We start from the raw sequence: 16,330 nt of genomic DNA on the forward strand, positions 1-16,330 counted from the left end.
TATGAACCTTGATAAACGTTGTGTCCAAAGGCTATGAAATGGTAGCTTTGCTTAATGAGAGTCCAAGAGGCAGACTGATAACAAGTGGTGAAGATAATGCGAAAAAAGAATGGGGGATGGGGGAATGAATAGATTCTAGATAATTCATTCTAGCAAGGGCATCTTGATACATTCATGTTTAAGATATTATTTTACTTCACAAGCAAAATATATATATATATATATATATATATATATATATATATATATATATATATATAACAAAAAGCACCCTAGCTAGTGCTTTACTACAAACTAGAGCTGCACAGGAACTCATATCCTATACCCACCAATCAGCTTTCCTGCATGGCTTACATTTTCTCAGAATAACACAACAGAACAGCAGGAAGGACTGGTCCCAATATCATGAAGCACTGTCCTCCCATAGGCATCTTACCTCTGCTGGTAGACCTGGTCCGGCTGTAAGAAGTCTGTGGGTGGTACTGCTGTGCCCCTAGGTCCTGCTCCCTAATCGTCAGTACAGATTCTGATTCTCCTTGGCCACTCTCCTGACACGGTTTTCCCAAGGTTCTGATAGTCTCGCTCTCATCCTCCTCATGTCCATCTCCAGAGCAATCCTCTTCCATGCTCTCCGACTGCACCATGGCGGGGTGGTATCTAGCTGACTGTGGAGCTGAGTGCATACATTCCTGCCCTCGAATCTGGAGGAGGTGGTGACAGGGCTCAGGTGAACTCTGGTAGGCAATGTTTCCAGCGTCACCCTGGTTCAGCTGCTGGTTTAAGAGTTCATTCAGCTCTTCTTGCTGTTGCTGGTGCTGTTTGAAGAGCTGCATGAAATCAACAGGGGGTCGTCGTACGTCTCCGTGCCCAGTCAGGGAGTGGCGAGGGGAGAGGAGACCCTGCAACATGTGAGGCAACTGCTGGTGATGCCTGGTGTAAGTGCCAGGGGTTGGGGAGAGCAAGGCCTGTTGTAGAGCTGAGGGGTTGTAGTTCTGTTGGGGGGTTGCAGGGAAACCAGGATACTGCTCCAGCTGGGGAACCTTCATTGCCTGTGGGTACCCCGTGCCACCAGGAGTATTGTACCCTGTGCTCCCTGGGGATGTGTACCCTGCAGGGGTGGGCCGTGGCTGGTCTGTGAACACGTGAGGGTGCAGGTGGGTCTGGTCATAGTTTGTGGAGGGGGAGAAGCGGCCCACATTCACACTGAAAGACCAGTAAGAATTATAATTGGAATTAGTGAACACGCAACACAACCCTCTTTGCACTCAAGGTTAATTGAAAATACAAGCGTACATGCATGTAACTATGCATATCAGGACATAAAAACCTTTCACGGCACATCACAACAAACTTAATACATTGCATTTCTTTCTAAACCCATACCACAAATATTTACGTAGTATGTTGTCAGAATACTGCTTAGCAGAACCGAACACTTTGTAATTGCATGTAGGATTAAGAATCTCATTCTCAGTCCTATCAAATACACAAACTCTTCCAGAAATAATTCTTTACTGACACATTTTTTACAGAAACACTTAAATGTCACGTGGCACAAATGCAGGCACTCGGAGGCTGTTACCATAGAAACAGAAAGTGTTTTTATATGATTAACCTTCAAAGTAATAATAAATTGACAGATCAAATAAAGATTTGTTTCCTAGATACCAGAAAGTACAGTAAGGTTTTTGTCACACAGCACCTTTAAACTATTTATCATCATCTATTTTCCAAGTTTACAGCTTTTCATAGAAGTGAACCTGTCACCAAAAGATTTTTCCAGCAGATGTAAAGCAAATTCTACAATGCAATTTTTAGTTGATGTCACCAAAGGCTTCCTGTGGAAATGGTATAGTTAAGCTTGCTTTCCCTGCACCATCTTTAGGTAACAAGTGAAGTAAAACATGTGTATACGTGTTATATATCTTATTACAATTCTACACAGAGGCAACAATTTATATATATATATATATATATATATATATAGTATGTGTGTAGAAATGTGAAAGACCACCAAAAACCCACTCTGGTACCTGTGAACTTCAGCACTGTCTGCACTCAGCTGCTTGGACAAGGGTCGGTGGCTGTAGCTGCCCAATGAGGCCATGAACGTTGCCCGTTGTTGCATCTGTATATGGTTGGCACAAGTACTGATTGGCATGCCCCTGGAGGCTCCAGACATATCCGATGCTTCCTGAACTTGGATCGTCACTTGCTGTGCAGACTGCTGCGGACTCTGTTGCTGCTGGATGCTCATGCGCGGCAATGTTATGTTTGGGGGTGGGGAGCCACTACTAGGAGGCTGGTAAAGGACACTGTGAGGTGGCATTGTCTGATACTGACTGGAAGTTTGGGCCCCTGGTGAAAGAAAAAAATCTTAAGTATAGAGCCACAGGTTTCAATAAAATGTTGTTGCCTGAAGCATAAATCATTAACATACCATGGGTTTGGAGCATGGCACTCGAGGACGGTGGGGGACTGCTATTTGGCTGCCTAAAAAGGTGATTGCTGGCCGGATTAGGGGGAGGGCTGGAAGGCTGAATTCGCAACCTAAATCATGGTAGCAGTGGATTAAATAATCATTAAACATGTTCATTTACATTAGTACATCAGGGTGATCAACAATGTAAAGTTCAAAAAATTCAATGACACAACATTCATGGAAATGCAAAGTTGTCTAGTTACAAATATGATATGCTAAATGTTCACTGGTATAGTTCAGAGGTAACCTTCAAAAATGAAATGTCCATTAACTTATTGGGTAATACTCTTCTTTGGCTGTTTCACCCGAGGGTGCTCAATTTACCACTTTTACACCAAAAAAAAGAGCCCTAGTTTGTTGTTTTTCTACTCATATGTGTACTGGCAGACTTGGCTCAGCCAAGCTGGCTGTAAATGACAGCTGAAACATTAAACTGATCTGATAGTTCACCACCACCTATTCAGTTATCTACATAATGCTATAGAGGTAACAGCCTTACTTTTTGCTTGTACCAGAAGAACCTGCAACAAACCATTTATTTCTCGTCTGCCACATTCTGTTATTCCTTAATTTAAATGTGCTCTCCCTTTCACATTCTGCCTATGTGGGGGGCACCATTCATGTAAGCGGGCACAGCAGGTAGGAAGTACCTTTGGAGCTGGTGGGTTAGCAGAGCTGGCTGATTTTCACAGGCTGGTGCCATGGTTGAGGTCTGTAGAGGGGGTGATGGCTGTGTGGAACAGATACAGTCCTGAAGCGGGGAGGGGAGAAAAACCAAGCATAATTATCTGTAAATGCATACACACAGTCCAAGTATGTTCAATGCCATGAGTTAGATCTATTTAAGTGAGAAAAGACTCGCCAGTGACAGGCATTTCTCCAATTCCTCTGATGTTTTTACAGAATCTCCTTTCAGGATCGACCTTAGTAAAAGACTTAGAAGAATAAAGGAACTAAAGAAACTCTGATCGCTGCAATGATAACTACTCATCTATAAATTCATACAATGTATATATATATATATATATATATATATATATATATATATAATGTTCTTTCATTATGCAACATTTACTTATGTGGCTTACATACAACCATGAAATGTCATACTATGGCTGCCACCTAAATGTTCTAAAGGCACGTTAACTCAACCCAAAAGCATCTGTTGGACTAGAACAATTATTGTTCTAGAACTACCTGGGAGAATTCCAAAGTCCACAGAAATACTGCTTAACAGAGCTGGTGGGGGTGCTATACCTGGATATGCTGCTGTAGGAAGTGCTGCTGATGCTCCTGCTGGTACATTATGTGTTGTTGCTGTGTATGTTCCAGGGTCCTTTCATCCATGTGTACACCATATATTTTCTGCAGCTGCTCACACTCCTGTAAAGATTAGCTCATAATGCTACACAGGCAAAAAGTTCAACGCAACCCATTTACACAAGTTACATGGCACATGGTTAGGTATGCGATGTTTGACACGGTTCATCAACCCTACCTAGAACTACTTCATGAAGGCTCTTGATGATAAAAATGTTGATCAATGAAAACTTATATATAACCTTTTTATAAGCAGCTGTTGTTTTTGACTGTTCCCTGGCAGATGTTAAAAATAAGCATGGCGTTTAGCAATGGATCTATCCTGTGAGATCAAGGGTCTACAGGAGATTATCTATCCAAGAGTATAGTCAACCTCAATCCTTGACTTGTAACTATAGCAAACTGCTTCTGCAGCCACCAACGTACCTTTCAAGTTCTAAGACCATTAACACAGCCCAGTTTAAAACGTTGCACAAAGTTGTGCTTTTGAGAGAAAATAGTTTGTTAATGTTTCTGCATAGATATCATGTGTTATCTGTACTAAACATGCTTTTCAAAACTAAATTTCACTTAACAGCTGATTACACAATAAGCATATACCCCAGTGAGAGATCATATGCATTTGAGTATCTCCTTTAAAGAGTAGCAGATGTTAAAGGCTGAAGGTCCTGGAAACTAGGAGGTGATGTGTGTTCTTGTTTATGAATTCAACTTCTGAGGAATGTGTGTGGTGAAGTTGGTCCTTGGAATGAGTTGGGCCATTAAGTCTTTCATAGATGATGGGGATTGCAGGGTTGGGTCTAAGGCATTACCTGCTGCAACTGTTTGATGCTACTGTTCTGGTTACTCATCTTCTCCAGATGAGCTTTGAAAGCTTGAATTGTGGCAGCTCCATCTGAAAATCTTCGCACTGGGGAGAACCTCTCAGCAGGAAGATGAAGAGTATTTGAATCTTTATACATGGATCTGATACTGAAATATAAAAAAAAACAAAGAAGCAGAAATATAAATGCTGCTGCAGCCTTTTGATCAACAGAAAGAATGGATGGAAACAGACATAGAAGATAAATGAAACTAAAGAGAAAAGTAAAGGCAGAAGCCAGGAGTGGAGTAAAAGAGAATGGCAGGTTGGCGTAATGTAGTGGTAATCCACGGATCCAAAACCATGACACATCCAACCAAACCACTAGGTTAAAATCTTTCACATGTCCCCCACAGCCTGCTTTAGTTATAGCTAGGTCATAACAAGTCCAAGTGAGCAAAGTATTACTAATTGTCCTGCCCGATCCATCGTCAGCTGTGATAAATGACACAATGACACTTTTTAATTATAAGAGGCACTTGTAGCACACTTTGGCCGTAAATAATTCTTTAAGGATCCATGTTATTTTCCAGGTAATCAATACCTGATGATACCTAATGAAGCTTTTAAATATGTGGAATTGCATGACAACGGAGAATTATCTGTTCCTCTCAGGATGTAACTTTGACCATGTTTGTCCTGTGATAAGACTGTTAATATAATATCAATCTTGCTAGTCAGCAGTCTTTAGCCACTAATCGCCTCCTGTCCATATTTGTTTGCAAGGATAATAGTGTTAAGGTTTTTTTTTCCTCTTTCAGTTAAGCGTTTTTACTAGAAAACTCAATTTACATCCACCACAGTTTTTGATATTTGTCACGTTTGCCTTTTTATGTTTGTTGTAATGAGAAACACTAGTTTCACCAGCAAATTAACAAATTAATAATGTATGTATGTATGTATGTATGTATGTATCTATATATATAATATATATATATATATATATATATATATATATATATATATATATATATATATAAGAGAGAGAGCGAGTTCCAAGTAGTAATACTAGATGGAACATTGCATTATCACGCTATTGATTGCAAAGCTAAAAGGATACAGAAATTAAACCTTAAAGTAAAACATCAATTAAAAATAATAAAACAAGAAATATTGAAAAGTGAAATAGTTGATTCTTTACTTCATTATACATAAAATCATATCTAATTTTGCCTGCTTAAACTTTATATTTCCTCCCCAGTCACCCCTTTGCGGGCTCTGTCAATGCCTGGCATATCCGACTAAAGGATGGTAGCCCTTTCTGCAGACATGCGTTTCCAACATCCCAAAGTACGGTTCATTTAATTATGTTGTGCTCACAAGAAGGATTGGCGTAATTATTGAGGATCTATATTTCTTTAAGATCTCAGCGTCAGGTGTTTTTATTTTTATTACTGTCTGAGGGGAGAATTGATAGTGTGCGGGGTTGGATACTATCGTTAAATTAGCGAGATTTCTTCAAAGGGCTCGCTTTACATGGAAGAAACCTGCTTTTGTGAACCCATTAGAATGAAGAGTGAAGCACAACCCTCCTGCAAACGGTGCCCTTAGTAAATAATTCTCATTATACTCCACTCTCTTATCTGCAAATAAGGTTGTTCTCCCTTTGGTTGGATTTATTAAAAATAAATAAAAATAGAGTGATCAACTGTGATGTTACTTGTACTTTAACCTTACACTCGCACACAGTACCCTATGATGAACCTGACCAGTGAGATTTAAATCAGTCATTTTATATAACGGAAGGGTAGGCTTACTCATTTTCAATAAAAACAGGACATACTGGCCCTGATCCAGGGATGTTTTTCTGAGAAAACAGTGTGTGCCTTCCGCTTTTGCTCCAACGTGGCAATCAGTAGCTGTCATACAAAGTTTACACACCGCTGTGTGCAATTCTTGGCCAAAGGTCCACAGGGCACTTTTTGTCAGATACTCCCAGAAACATAGAACTTTTTGTTCTCTTGACGGCAAAATAAAAACATAAATGTCACAGCACTAAATGACTAAAAATCTGAGTTAAATACCTGAATATATGCATCGGATGTCTCAAGACTGATAGATTCGAGCAGCAATGCATACATTGGGGACAAAGTGTAAAATAAAAAGTCTTAAATCTAAAAATTGGTGTTTTCACCATGGCAACCGACAACCTGTTCATTAGACCATTTATTAAAAATAAATGAACACCTCAATGTCGTTTACAGCTGCTTACCTGTGTTGGTCAACCGCTAGGTGAGGTGGCCAGGCCCTGTTTCGAAATGATTGCTGCTGCCCCAGTTGACGTTGGAGATCAGTAGGAATTTCTGCAGAAGGACATGTCATTGCCAATGTGTGCCTCTTGCTGCGGTTGGTGAGATACCTGCAAATTAACCCAGGTGTGGAAAATGTTATAATATACTTTGAAAAAATTCCTACTTGTTTAATGTGTGCCTATATTTGTTTCTGGACTGCATCTCACCAAGTCCCTAACAGGTAGACCATGGCGGAGGACAGTAGGTGTCAAGTGCATATCATAATTTATCACATCTGTTAAATTGAAGGTTAATTGAAGTGGTACTTAGCAACTCAACGTGTACTGTGATCGGGAATACTTTGTAAATTCACAGAGAAAATTAACAAAACTAAAGGAAATAACACAAGAAATGCCACCACCACCATCTGCCAAGCATCGTATGGCTTCCGCTACTTCTCGTGCGTTGCCAATTGCTTTGAATAACCATTTTTTTTCTCTGGAACACTGTAGCACCCAAGTGTGTTGGAAGATCCCTTCGCACTGTTTTAAGGTTCCGAAAGATCCCTGAGAGTTTACTCCACAGGGAGGACTGACTCAGCACTTTTTCGTGACTACCCTGAAAATGATCATTTTCCAATCATATGCTGCACCACGTTCCCATGTTTTTAGGCTCTATGTAGCATTTTCTGGTTTACAATTCTTCAATGGACCCTGGTTAGTGAATACGTGTATACAGTGAAAAAGCTCTGGATAACCAGCAGATGGATCAAAATCTGTATTAATGGTTATATATAGCATCAGCATATTCCGTAGCGCTGTAGGACTATTAAGCATTTATTGCAGAAATGCCATGCTGTACTGTGGAAAATACCTAAACATCTAATTGTGATCTTCTTTCCCACTAAAATTGTATCAAGGGTGCTTGCCCTTTAAGTAGTGTAATTGTATTCAGACTATTTTTGAACAACTGTTTTTTAAAAACATTTTGAGGATATTTTTCAATTCAGTCTTAAGTTTTACATAATAAGCTGCAGCCGAATGCAAAAATGTCTTTCCTACCAAAACACCATCTGAACATTCCTAGCCGAGACCGGGTGACTCAAGGATTGTAGTTAAACGTTGTACCGCAACAGCTCAACTCCACTTTATATAGTATGGAGCCACCGTGTGGTGAATAAAGGAATTGCACTCTATATGAAGTATGTGTAAGGGAATTACAGGCATCTGTGCTGAATACAGGGATGCGTTTACCAAAGGGCAAGCTATAGTTAACTGCCCAGGGTCCAAACATCATCATATGATTTAACCAAAATTACCATTTCTCAGAGAAGGAAGTGCTGAAAACCTCACCTCCCAACCAAACCTGTTCTCAGGATCTTAACTTGCCCTAACATCTTAGACATTGTAAACAAAATCCAACCACATTTGATATTAATCAATCACATCATGTGTAAAGACAGGGACGCGGGCACTTACCGCTGCACCGCCTCCTGATCAGGCTCTCCGTCTGAACTCTCCTCGTCTACCGGGGTAACTGCAGGTACAGCCTAACGAGGAGATGTAATTGTTATGTGATCTAATTATGTGTGTATAAGCAGCAGGCAAATAATAGAAAATCACACTGAATGATATGAACAGTGTTAGGGCTGGAGAGTTCCTTAATGATCACATCAGATATTTTGCCTTTGGGTTTGAATTGTGGGGGAAAAAAGCTGGTAACATCACTGACTCAATAAAGCGATAGGTGACAGCATATGTATAATGATCGGTAACTTAATATTTAAATTTATTTATAAATTAGACAATTAAAATTTACGTGCCATTGTAATTTTTTCAGTCAGACGGTGGTGAAATTATTCTAAACGGTTACACAGAACACAGTTAAACATGTGTAAGTAGACAGTGATGACAGCACTCACAGTTGTCATGGTAACCAGAGGAGATGGTCCACGAGGCCTTTTCAAAAGCTGCTGTGCGTGTAACTGAATGTTGGCTCCTCCATCTGACGCACGGCGGCCGAGAGGGCCCATGCCATTCAAGAGCTGCAGGGTAGGGGGTTGTAAAAGGGACTGCTCCTGGGGATGGGAGAAAGGTTGGGGTCAAAAGCTTAGGGCATTTTCACTCTCCAAATGTGTAGCTCAGAACAAAAACTTTTATGGGAATTGAGAGACAGGGAGGATGAGGGCGAGAGAGAGAGAGACAGGGAGGATGAGGGCGAGAGAGAGAGAGACATGGAGGATGAGGGCGAGAGAGACGGAGGATGAGGGCGCGAGAGAGAGAGAGAGAGAGAGAGAGAGAGAGAGAGACAGGGAGGATGAGGGCGAAAGAGAGAGACAGCACAAAAAAAGGAAAAGCACGAAAGAGGGAGGGCAAGAAAATTAAAAAACTAAAGAAAAAATTTGCACATCCACTTAAATGAGAAATGGCGGAAGCCGGTTATTGTAAGAATATGACTTGGTTTTAATAGTTTTATTCATTGTTACTGCAAGGGTATTATAGGCAATGGAGAAGAAAAACTTGGTTAACTGTATATTTTACATCATTCTGCTAAAGTTGCACATCTGTAGGGTGGTTTGATTTCATTTAACCACAGAGTGGGGTTACAAAAAGTTTCCCAAACTCCATAAAACTAGCTGGAAAGGGTAATAAGACAACAAGGTAAGCAATTGATGCTTAGTGCTTTATAAACCAATTTTGTTTACAGTTAATGCTTCAAGAATATGGTTGACCTAACGTTATGTCTGACCTGAGAACGCACGCATCTTTAACTGACGTAATGCAATAATTGTAATTTAAAATTAGTCAAAGGAACAAAATAGACACTGAAAAGGTGACTCTGATACTGGCATTGTTACCTAGAAGGGTGTGAAAGGAATGTGTGAGGGATAAAGCCTTCCTCAGACTGTTAGAAGTTATAAAAGCAACGGGGTCTGTAAGCCAGAACTTGAAAATAAAACCAGGTATCCATCAACTTTACGATATACAACACACAGTTCCACCATGGGTAAGTTAACAACTTTCAACCTACTAATGGACTACTGTCTACAAGTCTAGCAACATGGAAATACTCCTTTTACTTGTGTTCTCCTAAAATATGTTTGCCAATCTCAAGGAAAACTTCCCTAACCAAAAATCATCTTCTTGCATCACTTCTGGAAACCACACTTCGAGTTATGACAGCTCGTCGTGCTATGAAATGAACACCAGACACCTTAAACAGCTGAATAATATACTTGGATCTTATTTCTTAAAGAGTTAGCTGAGAAATTATCACCTGGTCTAGAAAGACAGAAATAAGGAAGATAAAGGGACCAGCCTTTCATCACAAGTGGTAGAGGCCAGTACAGAGAGGGAACATGCACGGGATGGCATTAAGCCATCTTGAATCTAACACAAGACCAAGGACTGATTAAGGTCCGAGTCTTTACATCATGGGTAAAAAAAAAAAAAAAGGTTGTTATCGGCCATCAAATTCTAAGACTGTGCCTGAGCAATCTTAAATCAGAAATAATGTATGCATACCTTGTACTCCAGGTGGCCACTTGGTTGCATGTTCTGCATGGGCAATAGATTGTGGAGGACATTGGCATTCTGTGCCACTGGGGGGAATGGAGTCTGTGGCATGACCCTTGGGAACCCAGGAATCATCTTCTGTAAATCTTCCGTCCCACCCTCAGTACTGGAAAATACGTACAGCGTCACCAGTGCATTCACACGTTTGAATAATTAGGCTTCAGACCAGTCTTGTACTTCAACAGAAAATGCTTGAAAATGACATGTATTTTGTTTTTCAAAGGGTAACTCACTGTGTGTCTGGAACTCCCACTGTGTGCCTCCTCATGGAGAGATACCGGGCCAAAGCCTCCGGTGACGGTTCTTCGCCTTCATCACTGTCAAGATTCATTGTACCGTTCGTCTGCAAGCCAACACAGAAAAGGATAGTATAATAAGATAGGTTAATGAAAGCAAGTGTACGGATCTAATTGAATTAGGTTTTATACAGTATAATTTTACTGCTCAGATATCCCCATTTTGACACTTTTACGCTGTTACTAGTCCTCTATTCTCAAGCCACAAACTGTCTCATTGATGACCTAGTTCCAGGTATTTCCAAAATTGGCATTGTGACCCAGCACTGGGATGCAAAATGCCTATTACTGTGTCATACCAGGTCTCTGATGTCACTTCCTGGTGTGCAGCACATAATTGTGTGAGGGAGCTGAAGAGTGAGGGAACCGAAAAAAAATATCTTCGTTACAATAAAGGTTGTGAAACCAAACCACAGAGATCCATTAAGTCCCGAGATACGCCTTGCAGTTTAGTTTGATTTGCAATGTATATTTCTTATATTTCAATAAACTGAAATTGCTTATATAAAGAATTGTTTGGGGTAATAAAATATAAATAGGGATAGGATTTTAGGGGTTAACTACCATCTCCCAAATGGGTTTCAGCCCCCATTTTATTACTGGCCACTTACAAATAGGTTCATAAATGTATGCGATACTACTGCACTGGGTCACAAGAAAATACTTGAGAACAGTGACCTGGTTGACCAAGCATTCGTTATTCTAAAGGTAAACTTGATCTCACAATGCTAAATACAAACACCATTAACAGATGGCAAACAGCCTCTAAGATTTGTCATCTCAAAAGAACACATGGCACAGTCAGATAAGGTGAGCATCAGTTTGAAGCGCCTGTTTTATCACTTACTTTTAAATGGCACCAGTCTAATAATCAAACCGCAAATCAATATCCACAAAGTCGCTCAGTGCTACTTTACATGCAAAGCATTGCTACTGGGGAGAGAATTGTCTAACACACAGTGCATCACAACCCTCACCTCAACAATCTGGTTCTCAGGGTTGATGAGCTGAACCTGGGGAACATTCATGCCGACTGCACTGCCAGTGCCATCCGCCTGTAGGGGGAACAGAGATGCATGGTCTCTACATTAGATAAAAGGTCCAATAAGAGCAGATTAAATAAAGGTTTTGAAATAGATTTTGGGATACTTAGTACAAGTAAAGAGGCGAGTTGTAAAGACTCAAAGCTCACCTGGATGGGAGGAACTGGGTAGGCCACTTGGCGAGGGACACTAGGCGGTGTTGGGAGGCGAAGTGTCTTATGGCGTTTCAAACGGTCGCAAAGTAAACTGTAGATAGCACTGTAGTGATCGTACGCATCTGTCCTTAGCGACTGAATACAAGGGATAAGAGCGCAAGGATTACAACGGGAGAAAAGGGAGAGGAGGTACAGAGTAAACTATCATCAATACAATACCACATCACAAAAATCTGATGTAAGAAAGACGAAAAACATACATAATGATGGAGATGTAATGTCCTGTGCAAATGTTTTAGGTAGTTGTGAAAAAATCTTATAAAGCAACAATGCTTTCAAAAATAGATGTGAATAGTTTATTTTTTTTATCATTTAACAAAAATCAGAATGAAGAGATGAAAAAGCTAAATCAAATCAATTTCTGGTGTGACCACCTTTTGCCTTTAAAACAGCATCGATTCTTCTAGGTACGCTTGAACATAGTTTAAGGAACTCGGCAGGTAGATTGTTCCAAACATCTTGTAGAACTAATCACAGTTCTTCTGTGGACGTAGGCAGCCTCATTTACTTCTCTCCCTCTTCATTCAATCACAGAAAGATTTGATAAGATCAGAGCATTGCAGACTCGTTGTTTCTCTTTATGCTGAATATATTTCTTAACCCCTTCCATACCGGTGTTCACGTACTGCGTCTTCCCTTGAAGACCGCACTATTACTTAAATATTTTATTCCGTGCTCGTGATTCGCTTCAAAGCGATCACGTGCACGGACTTGAGGGGGAGTGGCTGCTACGGATCGCTGGGGACCGCCCCGCATCATCGATGACATACCTGGTACGTCCCGGTCTGTGGGTGACACCCAACCAGGAAGTACCAGGTACGTCATCGGTATGGAAGGGGTTAATTACTTTGTATGTTTGGGGTCATTGCCAAGCTGCAGAAGAAATTGGAGTGCAATCAGATGCCTCTCTGATATTGCACGGTGGATAACTATCTACCTGTACTTCACAGCATCGAGGAGACAATTCATTGGGATCAAACCTCCGACTCCATTTGCAGAAATGCAGCCCAGAGCATCTGCTGCCATTTTTCTGCAGTTCTTGTGGTTCTGTGAATAGTTGTTTCCATGAAGACAACTGCTGACCAGACTTCTCCGGATAGTAGATGGACAGTAGATGGGTGCACCAGGGTTCCACTGTTTTCTTCCGATGCTGAGTTGATGGAACTTAATTAACGGAAATAAGCATGATGTGTCTTTCATCTGCTGCAATAAGTGTCTATGGCCGACCACTGAAGTTTCCTTGTGCTTCTTTAAAAGAGCTTGGACAGAACATCTGGAAACCCGTCTGCATTACTGATGCAGTATTACTGCCTTGCGTCTTGCTGCTGTGCTCAGATTTGACATGGTGTACCACTTTTGACATTAACCTTAAAAGAACTGATATTTGAAGCCAAAGGGTGGTCACACCAAATATTGTTCTGATTTAGATTTTTTTCTTCTGTTCACTAACTTTAAATGATAAAAAAATAATCTATTACCATGTCTATTATTGAAAGCATTCTTACTTAAGAGCATTTTTTCACACCTGCCTAAAATGTTCACACAGTGATCCGGGGCCCAGTTCTTAAGCTCACATGCCCATTGCAGGCACTTTTGGCAGTGGACAGTGGTCAGCAAGGGCACCCTGACTGGTCTGTGGCTACTGTCTGTTCTGACACCTTTCTATGTGAATCAGCATTAACTTTTTTTTTTACGCAATTTAAGCTACACTAGCGCGTCTGTTGGATTTGACCGCACAGGCCAGTCTTCGCCGCCCATGTGAATCAACGAGCCTTGGCCGCCCATGACCCTGTCGCCAGTTCACCGATTTTCCTTCCTTGGACTACTTTTGAAAATCCCACAAGAGCTGTAGTTTTGGAGAGGCTCTGACCAAGTCGTCTAGCCATCACAATTTGGCCCTTGTCAAAGTCACTCAGATCCATATATATATATATAAAGAATGGGAACAAGGAAACTGAACACAATTTCAGTACTCACCTGCAGAGTACGTTCTTTGTCCAAACCCATATCTGCCATTGTAAGCAGGACTTGCTCATTCAAGGGTTCTCTTTGTCTTTCAAGTTTTACATGCTGGCACTCCGCAATTAACTAAAGAAAGATTACCAGAGAATTACAAGGGGAAATGTTTGCAAAACAAAGGAATAGAAGGGTAAGGACAGCAGCGGATGCTTAACATCAAACGGTAAGAACAATGAATCAAAACATAACGGCACCATGACTGAGGTTTATGTGAAGTAATGGCGGAAGATAGTATGGAAAAAAATACATGGGTATGCAAACGAGACACAGGTGTTGATGAAAACTAACGGTGAATGGTTTGATCGAGAACCGAGTAAAAAATAAAGTGACAAAAATGCTGGGAAATGAAGTTACAAAGGTTGCAGGAGTACTTGGTTATGGGTATGAAATAGAGAAAGGGAAGGGTATCAGACTCACCCTTTCAAATTCAAGATCCTGTTCACCCGTACACATCCACTTGTGTTTGCAGATCTGCTCCATTGAAAGACGTTTGCTAGGTTCTAAAACCAGCATGTGTCGGATCAGGTGCTCACATTCTGAGGGTCAGAGGTCAACAAGGGTCACATACAAAGCCTGGGTGGTATGTCTCTACTTGGCTGCTAAAGGTATTGGGGATACTGTCACCTCAATCATTATCAAGGCACGTTCTTCTTTAACACATCCCAAATGTGTCCTCCACTAATATTGGCACCCTTGTTAAAGAGCAAAGAAGGCTGTGAAAAAAATTGTGTTGTTTAACCTTTTGATCTTTTCTTCAAAATTTTTTTAAAAAAATACTCTGCTCTCATGGATATGCAAATACAACAGGTTTATTCAACAACAAAAAAAGAAATAATAAAAAATGTGTGGCACAATTATTGGCACTCCTATGAAATCATACGAGAAAAATATATATTACCGTATTTGCTTGATTATAAGACAACCCTGATTATAAGACGACCCCCCATCTGAATATTAATTTAGGAAAAAGGAACAGGCCCAAATATAAGATGACCCTATAGGAAAAAAAGTTTTACTAGTAAATATTAAGTCATGTAAACTATTTTTTTCATATTTAATAAAAGCTATGAGAAAAATACATTTGATAATATGATTGAGAAAAATATATTTTTTTGTTTTTATTTGCCACTCCCCAGTTATGCTCATCTGCCCCCAGGCTTGCCACTCTGCCCCAAGAAATGCCTTATACCCTACTATATGCCACTCTGCCCCATGATATGCCTTTTAACCCCCTATATGCCAGAAATGCCTTAAAACCCCTTATATGCCACTCTGCCTCCAGAAATGCCTTATGAACATGTGTCTATATTGTCTCAACGTACTGTGAACAGGATAGTTCGAGTAGCCAAAAAATCTTCAAGGATCACAGCCAAAGAATTACAGAAGTTAGTTGCGCCTTGGGGTCAGAAAGTCTCCAAAACCACAATCCAATGTCACCTACATTACCACCAAGTTGTTTGGAAGGGTTTCAGGAAAAAAAAATGCACTCGACCATCTTCAGGTTGCCAGACACTACTTGAACTTCAAATGGGATCGAGTTCTATGGTAAGATGAATCCAAAATAGAGCTTTTTGGCAATAAACACCAGAGGTGGGTTTGGCACACACAAAGAAGTAACCATATGGAAAATATAACTGGTTGTGACTCTGTTTGTGGGCTATTTTTCTGCCAGTGGATCTGGACATTTTGTTAGGATACTTGGCATCATGGACTCTACCAAATATCAACAGATGTTAAATGAACACCTGACTGTCTCTGCCAACAAGCTTAGAAAGGGTTATGGCTGGATCTTCCAGCAGGACGATGATCTAAAACATACATCAAAATCAACACAAAAATGGTTTACTGACCATAAAAGCAAGGTCCTACCATGGCCATCCCAATCCCCTGACTTGAACCCCTTAGAAAACCTGTGGGGTGAAGTGAAGAGTCCACCAGCGTCAAACTCTAAATTTGACGGATCTGGGGAGATTCTGTATGGAGGGCTGGTCTCAGATCCCTTGTCATATTTTCTCCAACCTTATCAGGCATTATAGAAGAAGACTCAGAGCTGTTACCTTGGCAAGGGGAGGTAGCACAAAGTATTGACTAAAAGCGTGCCAATAACTGTGCCACAAAGAGTAGCTTTTTTAAATGTGTTTTTGTGTTTTTTTTTTTTTTCACAGCCTTCTTTGCTCATATTTACCAAGGATGCCAATTTTAGTGGAGGACACTGTACGACTCAAACACAATAATTATTGCTCCCATAAAGTAATATAAAGCTATAAAACATACCATCACTGCAAAA

At 40.5% G+C, this 16,330-nt stretch overlaps 1 protein-coding gene across 1 annotated transcript in view; it reads right to left on the reverse strand.

Moving 5' to 3' along the window:
• SIK3 (SIK family kinase 3) overlaps positions 1-16,330 on the reverse strand; it is a 52,667-nt gene that overhangs the window by 2,602 nt on the left and 33,735 nt on the right. Inside the window, exons 7-21 of the mRNA XM_053452632.1 lie at positions 14,461-14,579; positions 14,002-14,112; positions 11,959-12,099; positions 11,744-11,821; positions 10,704-10,813; positions 10,420-10,576; positions 8,817-8,972; positions 8,374-8,444; positions 6,877-7,023; positions 4,615-4,774; positions 3,740-3,865; positions 3,133-3,233; positions 2,441-2,550; positions 2,034-2,358; positions 437-1,203 (exon numbers count right to left, since the gene is read on the reverse strand). Of these exons, the coding sequence (XP_053308607.1) occupies positions 437-1,203; positions 2,034-2,358; positions 2,441-2,550; positions 3,133-3,233; positions 3,740-3,865; positions 4,615-4,774; positions 6,877-7,023; positions 8,374-8,444; positions 8,817-8,972; positions 10,420-10,576; positions 10,704-10,813; positions 11,744-11,821; positions 11,959-12,099; positions 14,002-14,112; positions 14,461-14,579 (2,679 nt within the window). The remainder of the gene's footprint in view (positions 1-436; positions 1,204-2,033; positions 2,359-2,440; positions 2,551-3,132; positions 3,234-3,739; positions 3,866-4,614; positions 4,775-6,876; positions 7,024-8,373; positions 8,445-8,816; positions 8,973-10,419; positions 10,577-10,703; positions 10,814-11,743; positions 11,822-11,958; positions 12,100-14,001; positions 14,113-14,460; positions 14,580-16,330) is intronic.

This window comes from Spea bombifrons, chromosome 12, assembly GCF_027358695.1.
Source record: "Spea bombifrons isolate aSpeBom1 chromosome 12, aSpeBom1.2.pri, whole genome shotgun sequence".
NCBI lineage: Eukaryota > Metazoa > Chordata > Amphibia > Anura > Pelobatidae > Spea > Spea bombifrons.